The sequence below is a fragment of the Schistocerca serialis genome, chromosome 5 (genome assembly GCF_023864345.2).
Source record: "Schistocerca serialis cubense isolate TAMUIC-IGC-003099 chromosome 5, iqSchSeri2.2, whole genome shotgun sequence".
Classification (NCBI taxonomy): Eukaryota; Metazoa; Arthropoda; class Insecta; order Orthoptera; family Acrididae; genus Schistocerca; species Schistocerca serialis.
The window spans coordinates 314,321,186-314,343,136 of NC_064642.1; the positions used below are offsets into that span (position 1 = coordinate 314,321,186).

General features: G+C 41.2%; 1 protein-coding gene across 2 annotated transcripts in view; it reads right to left on the reverse strand.

Annotated features, from left to right (window-relative positions):
- Window positions 1-21,951, reverse strand: part of LOC126480954 (endoplasmic reticulum mannosyl-oligosaccharide 1,2-alpha-mannosidase) — a 113,162-nt gene that overhangs the window by 46,873 nt on the left and 44,338 nt on the right. For both annotated transcript variants that reach the window (XM_050104381.1, XM_050104382.1), the window contains exon 5: window positions 20,361-20,509. In XM_050104381.1, the coding sequence (XP_049960338.1) occupies window positions 20,361-20,509 (149 nt within the window). The remainder of the gene's footprint in view (window positions 1-20,360; window positions 20,510-21,951) is intronic.

Genomic DNA, 21,951 nt, shown 5'->3' on the forward strand with positions numbered 1-21,951 from the left:
AAGATTCAATGTGCTAAGACAGCTTTGTTAGAAAGCTGCTACGAAAGCAATGAGAGCTCCACTGCAGATTTACATGTAGCCAAAGTCTCAAAACAAACAAACTGAATGAAAGCAAATTAGTGTAAGGTGAGCCAAGATCAAAATCTCAACGGCCAGGAGTGTGGTATGCTGACCCTATGCCCCTTGGTACTCCATCCAATGATGAATGACTAAGGATCAAATGGCAGTTGGTCGACTATCACATGGGCTTCAGGGTCTGATTGCGGGGTTTCCTTTCTTTTCAATTTTTTGAGCCACGTGTGAAACACTCAATGAATTCAAAATTGAAGTTCTGCCTACTGATCTGAAAGAGTCTTTAGAAATTTTGGTCTTATGTTAAATCAATAAATAGAACAATGTCGTCTCTCCAGGAACTTTGTGACTGAAAAAGCATCGAAACTTCCTTCAGGCATTCACTTTACTATCATATATCCATGGCTCCAATAGGTGTATTAAATAAAACTTTATTAATACACTTACAAAACTACAATTTAAAATTTGTTACTTCTACTCCAAATTCACTCTTTTCCTTTTGTCCATAATACTTACTTCTCTGTTCATAACCCTGAAATGTTTCCTGGTTACATCTGTGACAGTTTTTGCTCAGTAATGCAATATGTTAGCTGTTAATGTCAAAATGCTCTTTTCTTGTTACCTACAGCTTGACTTTAAAATCTCTCTCTCTCTCTCTCTCTCTCTCTCTCTCTCTCTCATTCCCTTCCTCCAAATCGGCATTTGGCTATATTTTATATATGCCTCATACCATTTACTTTTCCTTTCTGGGCTGCTTCTGAGTGCTGAAAACTTGACGACAGACTAGTTTCTGCACACTACTAAATGAGAGAATTTCCTTCTTTCATAAACCACATATATTATAACAACTTTTTAAATCAGGAAACAACTTCAAACAATTTCCAGTCTGTTTGACACATATATTTCAAATACATTCACAGTGAACAGAGTTACAATTACAGACTCCACTCTTGAACTTCTTTTGTTTCGTGACTTTTGTTATGCATTTTCATGGCGGTCTTCTTCTAAGGAGGCCAGCACAACTCTGAGGCGGTGATCCGCTGCACGGAGAAAACTTAACCCTTAATTGGCAACATGTAAAAAATATGCGCTAATGCTAACATCTGTCTGGGAGACTGAGATTACCAAATTTTGCAATTTATGCCCACTTTAGTAAATATTGAAAATAAATAGCAATTTAAAAGTGATGAAATATTAATACTAATATTTATATTGTGTTTACATCAAAAATTGCATTACAATATGCAAAAATTACACGTCTTTTCTTCATGAAATAGTTTTGTAAACTTCTTTATTCTTTTGCAAAATCCAAAAAATTAAATATTACCATTTCCAATTAAATAGTTTGTACAGTTGACGTGTTTTCTCAGGTATTTCAATAAATGTGGAAGTAAAGAAAAAAATTAGAAGTTTGTGCACATACTTTACGTATTTTCATGGCAGACTTTAAGCAAGGGGGTTTATCACATTTCAAGCACTGTATGCTGTCATTCTGTTCCATGTGTAGGGCCAGTAATGACAGTGTTTTCTCTTTTCTAGCTTGTCGCTCTCTTTTTTGTGGCTCACCATCTCGCTACTCTTCACCCAAAATATTTGAAACAGTTTTCCTACGTTCATATGGTAAGTTTGTAATCTGGAGCCTGTAACGCCCCCATCCTTCCTTCCTTCCATTTTTTGTCCATAATAAACAATGCCCAGACCAAGTAATTAATAAGCAAAGTCTTTTATGAAGATTTGGGAGGAGCGTAGATTACAATAAACTTCTAAGTTTACTTAGCTTGTGATGTTGAGATGGTGCCAGATCATATTGTCTATGGGTTTGATATTAAAGCTGAAAATCTAACATCAGGTCCTCATGGTTGGTTTGAACTAAATAAATTGGAAGATTGTCGTTGCTTAATTTTTTATGTAAATATATTTTCCACTGATTTTCTCACATTTCAGTATATCATACAGTATTTTGATTTTTCACACTAACAAAGTTGAAATTACATTGCTCGCACCTATTATACAAAAATATGTCTAATCACATCAGATGCAAGCTCACGATTTCCACACACTGCAGAAATAACAATATTCCAAAGGGTTACAATTTTTCTTAACAAATGAACTCCTTCTAGTTTTTGTTTCATTATTAATTTCGATTATTATTTCATAAATAAGAACGCAGCATGTCATTCTCTATGGAGAGAAGTCTTCCGAAGTAAGAGTGATTTCAGGTGTGCCACAGGGGAGTGTCATAGGACCGCTGCTATTCACAATATACATAAATGACCTTGTGGATGACATCAGAAGTTCACTGAAGCTTTTTGCAGATGATGCTGTGGTATATCGAGAGGTTGTAACAATGGAAAATTGTACTGAAATGCAGGAGGATCTGCAGCGAATTGACGCATGGTGCAGGGAATGGCAATTGAATCTCAATGTAGACAAGTGTAATGTGCTGCGAATACATAGAAAGATAGATCCCTTATCATTTAGCTACAAAATAGCAGATCAACAACTGGAAGCAGTTAATTCCATAAATTATCTGGGAGTACGCATTAGGAGTGATTTAAAATGGAATGATCATATAAGGTTGATCGTCGGTAAAGCAGATGCCAGACTGAGATTCATTGGAAGAATCCTAAGGAAATGCAATCCGAAAACAAAGGAAGTAGGTTACAGTACGCTTGTTCGCCCACTGCTTGAATACTACTCAGCATGTGGGATCCGTACCAGACAGGGTTGATAGAAGAGATAGAAAAGATCCAACGGAGAGCAGCGCGCTTCGTTACAGGATCATTTAGTAATCGCGAAAGCGTTATCGAGATGATAGATAAACTCCAGTGGAAGACTCTGCAGGAGAGACGCTCAGTAGCTCGGTACAGGCTTCTGTGAAAGTTTCGAGAACATACCTTCACCGAAGAGTCAAGCAGTATATTGCTCCCTCCTACGTATATCTCACAAAGAGACCATTAGGATAAAATCAGAGAGATTAGAGCCCACACAGAAGCATACCGACAATCCTTCTTCCCACGAACAATACGAGACTGGAATAGAAGGGAGAACTGATAGAGGTGCTCAGGGTCCCTCCGCCACACACCGTCAGGTGGATTGCGGAGTATGGATGTAGATGTAGATAAATGAATCCAGAAATAAACATAGTAAACAGTACAGGATTGCGTAATTAATAATAGAATTTTTAAGCGTGCAAGTAATTCGTAATTTCAAATGTTTCTGAAAAAATAATTTTAGCTGTACATTCAGAACTAGTACTTTTTGATTATATCATCGAAATTAAAATATTTCAGAAAGCAATTCCTTTTCATAACTTTCGGCCTGAAATATAACATACTGTATATAAAATTATATGAAAGTTTTCAGAAAAGCAACTGAGATAATACTGACATGTCCAAAATTTGAAAATTTACTGGTACAGACAACTACTATTGAGGATCCTGAGCGCAAAGGCATGCCGGTTCCCGGCACGAATCCAAACTCCACCTGGCGTATTAGTGTCAAGGTCTGGTGTGCTGACCAGCCTATGGATCGTTTTTAAGGAGATTTTCCATCTGCCTCAGCGAATGCCGGCTGGTTCCCCTATTCTGCCTCAGTTACAGTGTGTTGGTGATTGCTGTGCAAACACTGTTTCCATATATGTGTACACCATAATTACTCGACCACGCACACATTTGGGGTTACAATCGTCTGGTATGAGACGTTCCTGGGTGGGGGTCCACTGGGGGCCGAACCGCACAATAACCCTGAGTTCGGTGTGGGGTGGTGGGGTGGACTGCTGTGCCCTGTTGTGGGGTTGTGAACCACTGAGGGCTACAGTGGGACAAAGCCTCTCCGTTGTTTCTAGGTCCCCAGTTTAATACAGCACAGTACAATACAATACAATACGATACAATACAGCACAATACTGTTGAGGGAAAGTAATGCTGGAGGATGGTGTCCTGTTACAAGCCTTCTTTGTAATGTCTTCTGATTAAGCTCATCCCTATGTTCTTCATGAACTCAAATCTTGAAATTGTACCCTTATGTTAATACATAACACAGGCATTTGCGCAACTCACTGACCTTAGAAAGAAAGATATTGCCAATGGCCTTCTCCTCATTCACTAGTTATCTGAGAAGGTGCTGCACATCATGTATAGAGTGTCTATGCCAGATTTCGGGGCATTATAGAAATTAATAATTGATGGTCTGTTACTTTTTTATGGGTATATGCAGAGTGGTGCATTGAAAAAAGCATTACAACTGCTCCAGATTTTTTTTTTGGAACAAAAGATAATTGTGTAATATCTTTGCTGAAACCATAAAAACTGGAGCCCACTTCTTTCTTCAGGTCAGGAAGAAACAAACTCTTTTGGAACTTCTCTTTTGTTGGATTTTGAATTCCATCATATGTCAACTTGTTTTTTAGCAGCTTCTACACAGTTAAATGGAGGAAAACGAACTGTCTGCTCAGATATTCCTGTTTGTTCACATACATTTGGAAAGAAGAATCACAGACTGAGTCAGCTTTTAGAAATTTTTCTCTTCTGATAATGTTGCTCCATCATTATCATTCTCCACAGAAATATAAGCATTATATAAATATGATGAGTGTGCAGCTCTGTGACACGCGACTTTTATGCCACGTTTAGCAGGTTTCTTGTGTATATATGTTCTGAATCAGCATCTGCCTCTAAATGGTATTAGTCCCTCAACGACACAAGCATGAGCTCCAATGGAGTATGTGTTCTGACAGTTAGAAATAAAGAAGTTGAAAATCTTGGACACAGCTGCAGCAAGATCATATCTTTTTCTTTGTTCACGATTAGATGCATCATCAAATCCGAGTGCCATCAGTAAAACTTCATGTAATTTTAGAGACACGGTTGCATAAAAAATGGGACATTCGGTACAGTCATTTGCAAAAAGTTATGCCAGTTTTTCATGTCCAGCTTTGAATATGGAACATAAAACCACCAAACCAATCAATGTCTCAATTTCAGTTTTGTCTGTATCTTTATAACTGGAGGAGGAAGGATTCTTTAATTTATTACTTATGACTCGCAGTTTTGAGTTAGTATGTACTACAATCTCATCCAAAATCTCAGTGTTGAAAAACAAATGTCATATTTCTTCAAGTCTGGATCATTACTTAACTGATTGGCAGGGCTTAACCATGACAACAATCTAACTTTTATTATATTTTTGTGGGGTGTCTTAGTGCAGCAAATGGGTGTTTTGAAACTCCAAACGAAACAGTTCATCTTGCCATGGTAAGCTATGTCAGATGTGGTGTAATCATTTCCTCTATTCTGAACAGAATCAACACTACCTTCATTCTTAGACAAGTTAAGAACATCACTCATATCTATCTCAGAATTACTGCCACTGTCTGAATCTGATAGCTGATCTTCTTCAGGAACACAAGAATTATCCAAATGATAATCATTAAAGCTCTCTTCAAACTGCTCTAAAGCCATCTGCACCATTCTTTTGGTTCTTTGTGATACACCAGGTATTCCTCCAATAGAAGCCAACTATAAATAGAGAGATATTTGGGAAGTAAGGAATATAACACAAAAAATACTCATTTAAAGTAATATCTGTCCACTGGTCAGAGTGAAATTCTTACCTTTACAGTAATATCTGTCTGTAAGACAATTTTGCTGACACATGTGCACAAGTAAAACAATACTAGAGTGGAAATGAAACAATGATGCCTACACAATAAGTAGTTCAACTCATGACTGAAGCATAGTCAAAATATTGGATCAAACTGACAATGTATGTGTGCCAACAATGCATTGAGGAAGTTTGTATTTGTCTATGAGATGGATGTTACTAACTAAGGGTTAAGAACGGCAAGTGTGGCCAAACACGAGCTGCTGCAATGTCACCCTGCCCAGTAGCAACGCTGTCTCTATTGCCATTCAATTGACATGCACATACAGGCAGAGGTGCTTACGGGCACTCAATGGTGAGGTCATCAGTGGACATGCACTTACAGAGAAACCCCAAGCTTAACATGGATATCCCACTTTCCAAACTATATTAAATAAATTTTCTTCAGCAGTCAATGATCATCATTCATCAATCCTAAAAACATTGTACAACACATCACTTTAACAAAGTGACTTGTTACACTATACAGATGCCCCACCTCAGACAAATGTCGTCATATCAGGTATAAAATCTACAAAACTACATAACAATTACATGGACAGATCTTGTTAGAAAATTCACAGCTTATCCATTACACGTAACAGGGTTACTACGTATTAGTTAATTCACTCATTTGTATAATCTCCAGTGTTTCTTTCTGTTTATATGCTCAGCACCACTAGCTTGGGTTATTTAGAGTTCTTTTTTCAGTTCATATTACATACCACCATTTTTATGAGAATACATAACCTTTCTTTGTTATTAGAAACTTGTAAATAGATTTCTGTTTCAATTGAGGACATCATCAGCTATTAACACCTCTTATTTGATGATCATTCTCATTCCAAGTAAGAGGTAATGTGGAGGTCCTCTTATTTAACCAATCTTATGTAACCTCCACTACAAAAGTATATATTAACTCAACCATTATGTTTTTCAAACACAAACCAACAACTGTAGATATCCCTGATACAAAATTTCTTTACAAATATGCTAAATGCTATTTGACCACAAAACCACGTAAAACTTACACATGTATGAAGGCAGATTCCTCTTAGTTTGCCCTCAATCAGAACCACCGATCATGCATTTTGGTACACACTCTTACGCTGTCAGTTGGCTTCACTCCATTAGTGATAATGAACCCAAGGAGTTACTTATGTATAACCAACAGCAACCACACATCGCCCTAGTTAAATTCCTGTTCTGGCATTATTACTAGTATTCACAGAGCTCAGACACTTTCTTGCACATCAGTCACTTAGCACCTGCACTTATGAGCAAACTACTAAAATCACTAACATGCATTCATCCCTTGAAACTCAGTTGAACGAGTTGTCAGCATCCTAACTCTGTAGGCACTGACCATACAATGCCTACCACAGTAACCCAAAATCTACATCCTTATACAGCGTGTCTTACCTAAGAGTCTAGGTTCATTTTCTCTGGTATTTCAGTAGATATTTGCAGTTTTATTTTTTAATGTGTGGCTCGCGTCAGCCCAAAAAAATACCGCTTGTCATGTCTTTCATGCAACACCCAGTCTTGATGAAAAGCATCATTTTGTTTCCCATTACAGAGATAATGGTGTATCAATGGGAATTTTGTGTGCTCATCCCACAGAGGAGTCCGAAATTAGTCTAGTGTAATATTCATTTTATTAACATGTGTTAACAGGATCAATAAAACATAAAGAATAACTAGTACTCCAGCAGTGACAGCACTGCCCGGGCCCATGCTGCAGGAGTTCTAGGTTGTTCTTTGTGTTTTATTGTCCCTTTTAATACAGAGCTTTGTCCATTTATGGACAACTTTTTCAGTCCTGAAGATGAATGTTTCATATTGGCTTCTCAGGTACCCTGAAATCTATTTCTTGGTTGGTTGATTTAAAGAGGGGGAGGGGGGGGGTGGGGGACCACAATGCAAGGTCATCGATCCCTTGTTCCCGGTTAAATAATTACACAAGGGAAAGAAGAAAAGAAAGGAGATGTACAGCACAATAACAGGAAAAAGGAAGAACCAGAAGAATGACAGAAGGACAACCAACACTACTAAGGACAAAACAGGAGAAGAAAACCACAGAGCAGAAACAAACAGGTAGAAGAGGTAAAAACAAGAGAGCACATGACTGTGGCTGGCCGACCACGAGAATAGGAAAATCCAGCCCAGGGTGTATACGTGGACAAGGGGGTGGAGGGGGGGGGGGGGGGGGGGGAATCCCAGATGTCCCGGTTAAAAACACACTTTTTCCGTGTTAGGTGACAGAATACTTTCTCTTGGAACCATAAAACTTAGCATTGCTTTGAATGGTTAAGGTTTTATACACCAGCATAGAACTTCTCAGTGCTTCAAAGAACGAACACTTAACACCCCCCCCCCCCCCCCCTCCCAAAGACCCATTTTGGAAAGATGTTTCATGTGCAGCAGCATGCATGCTGCATATTTTCGTATTACGAAAGAGTATATTTGAATTCCACCAAACACAGCACGTTAGTTTCCGAAGCACTGAAATCGAGACCGCGATGCGCTTTAGTAAGCCAGTCGTAGCAGATGTCACGTGATCTCACCAGCCAACAATAGCAGATCTTCAGAGCATACGACATGTGACTTAGTCAGCCAATAGCACCACTGTTCACCAGTGCGAACACATAAATATATGAAAAGATCAATGAACCCCCTGCCAGGCACTCAAATGTAATTTGCAGAGTATCCATGTAGATGTAGATGTAATAGTTTACTTTAATACACATGGTGTAGCTAAAAGAAAAGCTTTCACATATAATGTTTGTCTTTTTTGCACGTGTTACACTTTAATATACAGCACACAAATGTGCAAGTAAATTTTAAAATAATACATAAACGTCTAGACACGAAATTCTGCTAAGTGGTTGGCCATCACGGTGTTAAGCATCAAATGAGAATCAGATGCTCTATGATTTAAGGAATTCAAAGCACATACACACTTTTAACATAATTCATCTTGCGTAAAATGAAATTTACTTTGAAAGTAACGCATTTCAATCACCATTCGCAGTATTTTCCTGCGGCCTGTTAGAATTGTTTCAACAGTTGTCAGAGAGCACCAGAAAACGGTGTTACTGCGCATGTGCAGCTGCGTTGATGTAGTAATACCACATGTTCATACTTATATAGCATTAAGAGATCTTACACTACATCGTAAACGAAACAGATCATCATAGGGTACTCCAAAAGCATAGGATTTTCGTAAACCAGACTAAAATGCATCATTCGGCAGAAAGTGCACATTTGTATGGTCAGATTCACAAAGAAATAGGCCCCAATTAGATGTTAAGTTTTTCAATGTGGTTTTTGGGCTGCAAATTTTCTTGGAGTACCAGTATGTAATATTTGGTTTTTTATTATGGCATAACGCCATACATGCCAAGGGATAAAATGGGCACTTGTAATTGAGCAAACAATTGACACTAGCCAGTACTGTGGAATAAAACATTTCATTTCAAGTAAACTGACTGCCTCTGCAGAAAAAACTAATAAAAGCCAAATTTCTTTAGCAAATCGACAAAAATAACTTCAGTATTCTGAAAGGCAATTAATGCTTGACTGCCAAAAACTTGGAATTAAAATAAAATCAGGAAACTAAAACTAACATTTCAGTCTTTAGTAATTATATGGCAATTTTAATTTACTTGCTAGCTCTCGGCCACAGAAATTCATTTAGTTTTCACTCGACGTGAGAGTTGCAAATGAAGAAGAAACAGCAAAATCACTAAACCTAAACACAGGTCACGTGGAGACTACCGTCCTCTCCACTGCTACTTAGATTGATCTGCATGAATTTGGCAGCTTGGACTCTCAGAAGAATTTTTCCGGCTGTGTTTGACTGCTTGTTGCTACAGCTGATACTGCTAACAGCCGTACTTCAAATAGCCATAAGAGGGAGCATGCGCATGAGTCTGCTGGCAACTGCTCAAACTAACCTAATGCAAACCATTGTGACCTCACTGTCATCAGAAGCAGTTTGTTGTTATGAAGTATTGCATAGTCTTTGTCCTAAAGCCTTTGACACATTGTGGTGTTGGCAGGCGCTTGTGTTTGCACTGTCGTTTGTTGTTGGAAACAATGCATTTCCTTTGCAACTTCAGTTTATTTTGGTTTTCTTTCCCTTGTTTATGTTTTATTGCTGCAGTATTATTCTGCAGTAGTGGGCTAAAGTAAAATTCTTTGTTAGAGTATCAGTTCTTACCCGTCAAAATTACAAAATTTTTAACTGAAAACTAAAAGAATAAAAAATTCCCGGAATTCTGAAGAATTCCCGGTTTTTTTTCTGATTTTCTCCCGGAAGAAAAAATTCCCGGGTTTTTCCTGGATCTCCCGGTTGTCCCGGGTCGTATACACCCTGCAGCCACTCTGAAACACATTAAAACATCTAGCCTAAAAGCATTAGAGTGGAGAACACAAAGGGACAAAGGATATGTGCGAAAACTTATATAGAATGATAAAATCCACCGTCAGGTATAAAACGTAAAACTGAATTAGCCGATGAGGCGTTGTCAGCTAAAATTAATGGCAACGAGTCCGGTAACTGAAGAGTCTGTCGCAGGGCAGCCAAAGAAGGACAGCTCACCAAGACATGGGCCGTACTTCAAATAGCCATAAGAGGGAGCATGCGCATGAGTCTGCTGGCAACTGCTCAAACTAACCTAATGCAAACCATTGTGACCTCACTGTCATCAGAAGCAGTTTGTTGTTATGAAGTATTGCATAGTCTTTGTCCTAAAGCATCGACACTGAGGTGGGTCATCACAGTGCAGGAGATAGCCATGTGTCATCCAAGTGTGGCCAATGTGGAGCTGGCAGAGAAACACAGAGTCCCTGCGAGAGACATGTATGGAGGACTGCAACACATTCGTAGTCTCCTTAATGGCACACAGTTTGTTGTGCGTGTTGAGGTTATGCCATTTCATCTCCCAAAGCCACAAAACCTTGCGGCATAGTACGGACCACATGTCAGTCGCAGAGAAGCCGATCTCCATCAGCAGTTTTTGTGTAGCCAATTTGGCCAGCCTGTTGGCTAGTTCATTGCCTGGGATTCCAATGTGACTTGGGGTCCACACAAACATCACTGGACCGTTCCAGGGCATAGATGGGCTCCTGGATGGTCGCTACAAAAGGATGACGACGGTAGCACTGGTGGATAGCTTGTAGGCTGCTCAAGGAGTCAGTACACAGAAGAAACGACTCCCCAGGGCACACACAGATAAGCTCAAGAGCACGAGATACAGCCACCAGCTCAGCAGTGAAAACACTGGAGCCGTTGGGCAAAGAATGTTGTTCAATATGTCCTCCGTGGACATATGCGAAGCCAACGTGAGCATCAGCCATTGAGCCTGCGGTGTAAACCACTTCATGGCCTTGGTACATGACAAGAACCAAGAGGAAGTGACAGCAGAGAGCTGCTGGGTTAACTGAGTTCTTAGAGCCATGTGAAAGGTCCAGACGAAGCCGCGGCCTAGGCGTACATTATGGAGGTGAACGTGAATGGACATCAAGTATAGGTGGTAAAGGCAAGGACTCCAGTTCGCAAAAAAGGGAGCGGACATGAACTGCAATTGGAAGCCTTGACCTGGGCCGCTGATGAGGAAGATGAGCTGCCATGGGTGGGAAAAGGAGACGGTGATTTGGATGCGCAGGAGAACTACGAATGTGTGCAACGTAACTGGCAAGCAGTTGTGCACGCCTAAACTTCAATGGAGGGACTCCGGCCTCCACAAGGACGCTGGTCACCAGACTCGCCCTGAAAACTCCTGTCACTATGCGAACGCCACAGTGGTGCACTAGGTTGAGTAAACGCAACGCTGAGGGTGCCGCCGAACCATAAACCAGACTCCCATAGCCGAAGCGGCACCAGTACTGGTGGAGCAGTATGAAATGCAGAAGTTGTCTGCATACAGAGAAGGTGAGACGGACGGCCCTACAGCTGCTGCTAGACCATTAATGGCTACTAAAAATAGAGACACACTCAAGACAGAGCCCTGTGGGGCCCCATTCTCCTGGATATGGGAGGCACCAACTTGGACATGGGAAGTATGAAGCGACAGGTAATTCTGGATAAAAATCGGGAGTGAGTCTCGGAGACCACACTCGTATAACGTGGCAAGGATATGATGTCGCCAGGTGTGTCGTAAGCTTTTTGTAAATCAAAAAAGACGGCAACCAGGTGCTGGCATCTGGGAAAGACTGTTCAGATGGCAGACTTGAGGGACACAAAATTATCAGTAGTAGAGCGACCCTGATGGAAGCCGCCCTGACATGGAGCCAGTAGGCCACATGACTCCAGGACCCAACCCAACCACTGACACACCATATGTTCCACCAACTTACAAAGAACATTGGTGAGGCTGATGGGCCAATAGCTATCCACATCAAGCGGGTTTTTACTAGGTTTGAGCACTGGAATGATGTTGCTCTCCCACCGCTGTGATGGAAAGATGCCATCGCACCAGATCCGGTTGACGATAACGAGGAGAAGTCACTTGTAGTCAGATAAGAGATATTTAATCATCTGACTGTGGATCCGACCTGGCCCAGGAGCAGTGTCGTGGCAATGTGCAAGGGCACTGAGGAGCTTCCACTCTGTAAATGGGGCGTTTAAGGATACACTATGGTGTGTAGTGAATGCCAGGACCTTCCCTTCCAGCCTCCATTTGAGAGTGCGAAAGGCCAGGGGGTAATTCTCCAACACAGATGCTCGAGCACAGTGCTCAGCAAAGTGCTCGGCAATCGTGTTTGGGTCGGTAGATAACACATCATTTATGTTAACACCGGCAACATCTGTTGGGGCCTGGCACCTGAAAACACATCTGATCTTTGCCCAGACTTGGGAAGGTGATGTATGGCACCCAATGGTCACGATATTTCTCTCTCAACACTCCTCCTTCCGTCGTTTGATAAGTTGGTGAACACAGGCACATATCTGTTTAAAGGAGATTCAACGGTGACAGCAGATGTGAAAGTTTCCCAGTCTGCCTTGTTAAAAGCCCATCTGGGCAGTCATCCGTGGGCCTGATGCCGGGGCAGTGACAAGAACATGGGGAAGTGGTCACTACCACACAGGTCGTCATGTGCTGGGCAGTGACAGGAAGATGGGGAAGGGATCACTACCACACAGGTTATCATGTGTTCTCCAGTGGATACATGGGAGAAGTCCTGGGTGGCAAATTGATAAATCAATGGCCGAGTAACTACCATGAGCCACACTGAAATGTGTGGCGGCCCCAGTATTTAAGAGACAGAGGTCAAACTGAGACAGTAAAGTTTCGACATCTCTGCCTCAGCCAGTAAGTGCAGTGCCACCCCACAGGGGGTTATGAGCATTAAAATCTCCCAAAAGTAGGAAAGGTTTAGGGAGTTGATCAATCAGTGCAGTTAATACATTCAGGGATACTACACCGTGAGGAGGAAGTATATACTGCAGACAGTTATTTCCTGCATCGTCCATATTCTGACAGCCAAAGCTTCAAGAGGGGTTCAAAGGGGCAGTTTCACTACAGACTGAGTTTAGGACATAAACGCAAAGTCCACCTGACACTCGATTACAGTCACTACCGTTCCTGTAGTATCCTTATAGCCACGGAGGACAGGGGCCGCATTGCTGGGAACCAGGTTTCTGGAGGGCAATGCAGAAAGCAGATGTATAGCTTAACAGTTGCTGTAGCTCAGCCAGGCGGTGGAAAAAACTGCCACTATACCACTGGAGGATGACATCATCTTGAGACTGGGAAGGCATGGAACATTCAATGAAGCAGGTTATACCTCAGGGTCACCTGCTGCCACCAACTTTTTGACTAAGCAGTCTATATCCATTGTGTTCGAAGGACCGGTGAGATCTAGGTCCTCAGCGGATGCCAGAATCTCCACCTCATCCACAGACACAGAGCTTGTAGGTAGTGGTGGTATGGGCGCCACCGCAAGTCCCTTGGTCTTGGGGACCTTCTTTTTGGATTTCTCTTGCTGCTCCTTGAGTTTCCCTGGCTGGAAGGACTTCACTGATCCAGTCTCTGGGACTGAGGATGAGTGTGAAGCCCTACCACAAGCTACTTTTTGGCTTATCAGCCATTGGTGGGTGTCATATTTCCCACTAGCAGAAACCTGGGAAGGGAGTGACCCAAGGGACCCCTTCCTAGCGAGAGGAGCTGAAGAAGACTTACACTTCTCCGGTTCAGAAGTGGGGACTGATATCTCCACTGGATTTTGGGGGGGGGGGGGGGGGGGGTGTTGCTCCCAAAGAAGGTGGTGCGGGAGCAACAGGGTGGGAAGTGCCCCCCACCATCAAGTGGGCAGGTGTAGCCTTCTGGTTCTGAGAGGAGACAGGAATGCGAGGAACTGATGGGGTGACAGCTGTTCTCGTAGTGGTGGCGTGAGAGGAGATCATAGACACAGGATGTAGGCGCTCAAATTTCCTCTTAGCCTCAATGTAAGTCAGTCTGTCCAAGGTCTTATATTTCATGATTTTCCTCTCTTTCTTTAAAATCCTGCAGTCTGGCGAGCAAGGTGAATGATGCTCTCTGCACTTGACACAGATGGGAGGCGGGGCAAATGGAGTATTGGGACGTGATGGATGTCTACAATCTCGACATGTAACGCTGGAAGTACAGAGGGAAGACATATGGCCAAACCTCCAGCACTTAAATCACCTCATCGGGGGAGGGATATATGGCTTGACATCACAGCAGTGCACCATCACCTTGACCTTCATGGGCAATGTGTCACCCTCAAAGGCCAAATGAAAGCAACGGTGGCAACCTGATTATCCCTCGGACCCCGATGGACGCGCCGGACGAAATGAACACCTCGCCACTCTAAATTGGTGAGCAGCTTGTTGTCAGACTGCAAAAGAAGGTCCTGGTGGAATATAATGCCCTGGACCATATTTAAGCTCTTATGGGGCATGATGGTAACAAAAACATTCCCCAACTTTTCACAAGCGAGTAATGCCCGTGACTGGGCAGAGGATGCTGTTTTTATCAAGACTGACCCAGAGTGCATTTTTGACAAGCCCTCCACCTTCCCAATCTTGTCCTCCAAATGCTCCACAAAAAACTGAGGCTTCATGGACATAAAATATCCCCCATTAACTCTCGTACATTCGAGGTACCGGGGTGAATAAGCTTCACTGCCATCCTTAGCCTGGTGTTCCTCCCACGGTGTGTCCAGGGAGGGGAACAATTTGGGGTCATATTTCTTAGCATTGAAGTTAGACTTCGCCCACTTAGAGATGGCTGGTGGCAGACCACCAGCAAGAGATGATGTACTATGCTTCATGGTATGTCATCCACTCTGATACCACCCACTCCTGCCAGGGGCCCTCCCCATGGGCGCCACCCAGCCTCAGCAAGAGCCACCTGGAAGGCTATTGCCGAGAGTCCAGATGCACCAGGGAGATGGACATCTACTCCATGGCACATGTGGGGAGTTAATGGCGCTGGCATCAGTGGAGTGATCCCTGTGTTATCAGGAGGCTACAACCAACAGGGTACAGGGTGGCCCCACCACAACAGACTGGCTACTGTGCTGATATGAGGTGCTAAGAAGTCCATGGTCATCGTCGGTGCAGAAAGAGACACTGCATAATGTATGGTGGAAAACACACCCAGAAAGGTGTCCTTGCCCAAGAGATGGAGAATGAGCAGGACTGCAATGCGATGATGAGAAAGTGGGCTAAAGTTCTCAATGCACGATGGACACGATGCACCATGTAAGGCATCCATCCCCAATCGGCTCGCTCTTCGGGAAAATTAGAAAAGATAGAGGTCAAACCTGACAGAGGACCATCACATAAAGGTCAAAACATGTGAGAATCCTTTTAGTCTCCTCTTACGACATGCAGGAAAACCTTGGGACTATTCTAACCCCTGGACCCGCAGAGGTGTTCTGTTTCTTGTTGCATTTGCTAAGCAAAAATGTACAGGAAGATACTTCTTTACATTTCTATTTTCAGCCATATTCAGTGATCCAATAACAGCATTGTGATAAATGATGCCCTGCACTACATGAACCAGAAGAAAATAATAATTGGATCCTTTAATCAACCTCCCAACTCAGATGATACAAGATGATACAACTGATGAAAGGTTCAAAGAAAACATGAGTTTTATCTCAAACTTGTACTCTGCTCATACAATTATAGTTAGTGGCGACTTTAACTTACCCTTGATATGTTGGCGTAAATACTTGTTTAAATCCGGAGGTACGGATAAATCGTCATCTGAAATTGTGCTAAATGCATTTCGAGTAGTTAGTTCATTTATGAATAGTAAATGATTGTGAAAACACACATTACCTCTCAGTAACAAATAATCGTGAGCTAATAATGAGCATCAAAATGGATACAGGGATTAATGAACGCAGGGTTATCATAGCGTGATTGACCCCAAATCCTCAAAAAATAAATGAAAAATTAACCTGTTCAAAAAATCAGATAAAAGTTAACTTGATACCTTCTTGAGAGACAATCTCCACTCCTTATGGGTCAGAACACTGTTGCGGTAACAATGAAAAAATGCCAAATTTAAATGGATGCTGAATCTGCAAGATTGGCAATTTTTTACAGAAGCTCAAAATTTAGTGCCGACTTCAATGCGAGATGCTTATAATAGTTTTCACAATGAAACTTTTCTTGAAATCTGGCAGAAAATCCAAAAAGATTCAGGTCGTATATGAAGTATGCTAGCGAGAAGACACAACAATGCCTTCTCTGCGCGATAGCAATGGAAATACTATCGATGACAGTACTGTCGAAGCAGAGTTACTAAACATAGGCTTCCAAAATTCCTTCACCAAAGAAGATGAAGTAAATATTCCAGAATTTGAATAAAGAACAACTTCAAACATGAGTAATGTAGAAATAGATATCTTTGGAGTAGTGAAGCAACTTAGATCACTTAGCAAAAGCAAGTCTTTCGGTCCGGACGGTATACCAGTTAGGTTTCTTTCCGAGTTTGTTGATACAATAGCTCCATTCTTTACAATTGTTTGGTGGATGAAAGATCCGTACCCAAAGACTGGAATTTTGCACAGGTCACACCAATATTCAAGAAAGGCAGTAGGAGTAATATACTAAATTACAGGCCCATCTCATTAACGTCGACATGCAGAAGGATTTTAGAACATATATTGTATTCGAACATTATGCATTACCTTGAAGATAATGGTCTATTGGCACACAGTCAACAGGGAGTTAGAAAACATTGTTCTTGTGAAACGCAACTAGCTGTCTGCTCGCATCACACAAAGTGTTGAATGCTACTGACAAGACATTTCAAATTCATTCCATATTTCTAGATTTCCAGAAGGCTTTTGACATTGTACTACGCAAGAGGCTTGTAGTGAATTTGCAGGCTTATGGAATATCGTCTCAGTTATGTGAATGAATTCGTGATTTCCTATCAGAGGGGTCACAATTTGCAGTAATTGATTGAAATTCATCAAGTAAATCAGAAGTGATTTCTAGCGTTCCTCAAGATAGTGTTATAGGCCCTTTGCTGTTCCTTATCTATATAAACAATTTAGGAGACAATCTGAGCAGCCGTCTTAGACTGTTTGCAGATAACGCTGTCGTTTATCAACTAGTAAAGTCATCATCAGATCAAAACAAATAGCAAAATGATTTAGAAAAGATATCGGTGTGGTGCAAAAATTGCAATTGACCATAAATAACGAAAACTATCGGGTCATCCACATGAGTGCTAAAAGGAATTTGTTAAACTTTGATTACACGATAAATCTGTAAAGTCTAAAGGCCATAAATTCAATTAAATACCTAGGAATTACAATTACGAACAACTTAAATTGGAAGCAACACACAGAAAATGTTGTGGGGAAGGCCTACCAAAGACTGTGTTTTATTGGAAAGATACTTAGAAAATGTAACAGATCTACTAAAGGGGCTGCCTACACTACACTTGTCTGTGCTCTTTTACAATACTGCTGTGCAGTGCATGATCCTTAACAGATAGGACTGATGGAGTACATCGAGAAAGTTCAAAGAAGGGTAGCACGTTTTGTATTATCAGAAATAGGGGAGTGTGTGTGTCACTGAAATGATACAGGATTTGGGGTGGACATTATTAAAACAAAGGCATTTTTCATTGTGGAGGAATCTCTTCACAAAATTTTGACCACCAAATTTCTCGTCCAACTGCAGAAAGAAATGATCATCATAATAAAATATGGGAAATCAGAGCTCGCAAGGAAAGATATAGGTGTTGGTTTTTTCTGCGCGGTGTATGAGATTGGAATAATAGAGTGTTATTGTTAAGGTAGTTCGATGAACCCTCTGTTAGGCATTTAAATGTGATTTGAAAAGTAACGATGTAGATATGCTCGGGTCTGTTTGTAACCAGGAGATCTAAGATGTTACCTTCACAAGTCAGTTTGCTGAATAACTGCTCAAGATAATTCTCAGATAAGGCTTCAGAGCAATTTCACACAAATTATTGTCCCAATTATGTGCCCTAATTGCTTTAGGCTTCCAGTCTACAGCTGTTAAGTTGAAATCTACCTCTAATGACCAGGAACTTAACATGCAACCGTCTCACAGCTTTTCTTCAAATACTCTGCCACTACTGCAGTGGTAGAGGATCTACAAAAGGATCTGATAACTGTATATCAACCAACTTTAAAACTTATCACTACTCAAAAAATTTTGGATTTGTAATCTGTACTGAACTCACTAGGTATGGTACTATCATATTATTTATCGTTATCTATACCAGCATTCAACCTATGTTTATGATACACATTCCAATCAGTATTTAGAATTTCACCACTGTTAACATCTGGTTCAGCCAGCTCTCTGTCCCTATTAATATGTGGGCATTATTACATGTTATAAAAGAGACTAGTTCTGAGAACTTTCCATGAACACTACTGCAATTAACCATCAATATATTAACATTTTCTTCCTCTGATCTAACATGATAAAATGCTACTCCCTTTAATTAATCAAGTTGATATTTTTTTCCATACTGAAATCAGAAGGTGTCTTATTAGACATATGGAGGGATTTCTCTACCATAAAAAACTCACATGTGCATGCCTGATGTGCTCCGTTGCCGAAGTAGCCACTTCTTGCATATAATGCACATCTGGTCCTTCAAAGGTGTCCTACAGTTCTACAGCCACTAGTGAAGGATGGAAAATCTGCAGCCACGATTGTCACAGGATTTTCTGAACCACTAGTTTAATTCTCCCACTCGGCTACAAACCAGAGGACTGCAAGTAATTCAAAGAATGATGTTGCAAACTGCTAGCTCTACTGCCACAGGATGTGAGAGGCTAGCAGTCTTCAGCGAAACAGCCAACTGCCCATAGGAACCCAGGCTGCAGGTGCCATTCATTCATGCTGACATTAGCCACAATATGGAGCTGAGAGCACACAACATATTCAGTAGTTACCGACAGAGCCACCTCTACATCTTGGATGAGACCCCTCAAGCAAGCCAACAGAGGGAACACTGGCCTTCATTCCTGCCCTGCTAACTATTTCCTTAACAGGCAATAACACAACTGTGTTAAGGGCAAGGGGTCTAACCACATGGTCAGCAGTCACTTTCACTTCCACCCAAAGATTCACAACCCAACTAATGTTTGCCATTCAATTTTAGGTGGGTATCATTCCATGATGAGTGAACGGGATGTCATTGTGATATCGGGGGCCCCAGGTAACACCATTAGCATCGAAGGAGGCAAAAGATTCTTCTCAGGTGCCCCAATCCCATTGCAGCCTTGAGTAACAGTCTGGAGCCTAATGAGCACGGTCAACACAGCTCCCATCTGTTTGCAGAAAATTACCAATACCCCTTATTTCTGAACACAATTCATCTGCAATCTGTATTCATCTATACAAGGAATATAATAATAAAACAAGCAGCTACTAGATGCAATATAATTATGGCTGTTATGCTGCTTTAGGTTATCACTACATAACAAAATCAGCTCATGTGACACTAATCTTTTTTCTGAAATATATGGTGCTACTTACTACACAGAGGAGGCACTGAGTGGCAGAAAAGCACACTGAAAAAAGGACTGTTAGACATTATTAGCTATTGTCAGGCTAGGTCCTTCAATCAGGCACAGATAAAGCAAACCCCCCCCCCCACACACACACACACACAAACAATCAGAGAGAGAGAGAGAGAGAGAGAGAGAGAGAGATGAAAGGCCGAGTACAATAGCAAACGATATCTTCTTCTTTCAATGTGCCTGTTTGCCGCTCAACACCATCTCTCTGTGGTGAATAGTAATCTATCTTTTTCCTCTTGTTAAAACACACAAATACTTAGAATAAATTAATCTACACTATTCATACACTTAAACTCAGATTACTATTCATTTCTTCACAGACACACATGAGAACAAAGACTAGACTAAATGCTGTGTGGTAACAGAAACTGCTGCTGCTGCTGGCACATGTGCTTCACTAAACAGCTGCAACTCTACTGTTTATTCAAGATGATGAGTATGGCACACTTTGAAATGTTGTGATATTTTAACACTGATATCTGACTGGAAACCCAAGAGCTTTTCATCACTATATACCAAGGACACACAATTCAAATCATACAGACTGGAAAATTGATAGCATTTGCGTACTAACTTACAGCTTTGTCTAGAAACATTTTGTCTCCAGAGAGGTGGTAAGTACTGAGGAGGCTTCCCAAAACTCTTATTGTGACTTCAAAGAGATTCACATCTCTGTTTATATCAAAATGGAGATTTTCAGCCACCCAGTTCCTAGCTTCTGCGAACTCTGTAGAAAAAGAAAAACAAGTACATAACTACAAAAAAGGTTAAAATAAACTGCTTTATTTTACATTACTGCCAGTGTACTTTCATGTTGAAATACACAATTATGAGTCTCATGAGTCTCCATGTAATAAAAATACTAATCAAAATTTCCTACTATCAGAATAAATATTACACAAACTTCATTACCAGAGACAACTTCCAGCCAATGGTTGGATCTGTTTTACACATTTTCCTTTATTCTTCCACCAGCACTCTGCCAACACAGTGACACAATCTTTTCTTTTCCTCCAAATATTCTTCTCCACTCCTTTCAGCCAACTATACCTTGGTAGTACTAGATGCGATTTTTTTTTAAATTGTGAAATTCAGAGCATACTGTAACACTCCAATACGAGGTCTGTTCAAAAAATTCCAGAACATTTGTAATTTTGTGTCAATGGTGTGCTGGAGTGAAACACAATTGGCATCCTTGCACACACCTGTATTTGTGTAGCTGCAGAAGTTTCACTGTTGTATATCTGTTAGTTATTGTCCAGTGCTGTACCAAGAAGAACAATATGTTGCACAGCTTGAGAATTAGAGAAGCAACGCACCTGCATTAAATTTTGTGTGAAACTTAAGAAAATCTTTATCAAGATGCAACAAATGATGCAGGGAGCATTCGGTGATGAGTGCTTAAACCGTGCTAGGTGTTACAAATGACACACACAGTTTAAAAATGGCTGGACAGAAGTTAAAGATCCTTGTTCAGGACGCCTTTCTACATCTAGTGACAGTGCTCATGTCAGGAAGATTAATGAAATTGTGTGTGCCAATCGAAGACAGACTGTCCAAGAGATTGCAGAAGAATGTAACATTTCAGCTGGATTATGTCATGGAATCCTGACACAGCATCCTGGATGCTTCGTGTAGCTGCCAAGTTAGTCACACAGCTCATGAGTCAAGAACAGAAAGACCTTCACCTCGCAACCTGTGATGAGCTTTTAGGTCACACAAATGAGAATGATATGTTCCTCAAGAGAATCATTACTGGTGATGAGACGTGGGTCTATGATTACGATGTTGAGACCGTGGTTCACTCTTCACAGTGGGCCAGGGAAAGTTCTCCAAGACCAAAAACAACTTGTCAGGTCAGATCAAATGTCAAAGCCACGCTGATAGTTTTCTTTGACTTTGAAGGATTAGTTAATCATGAATTCATGCCACGTGGACAAACTGTTAATCGATGGTACTATCAGGATGTGTTACGGTGCCTGTGAGAAAATGTGAGAAGTAAATGGCCTGAAATACTGCGAGACAAAGCATGGTTCTTGCATCATGATAACGCACCCATACATTCATCCCTGTTGATGTGTGAGTACTGCAGAAGAAACTAAATCACCACACTGCCTCATTCTCCAAGCTCTCCAGACCTGGCCATTGCGGACTTCTTTTTAATTCCAA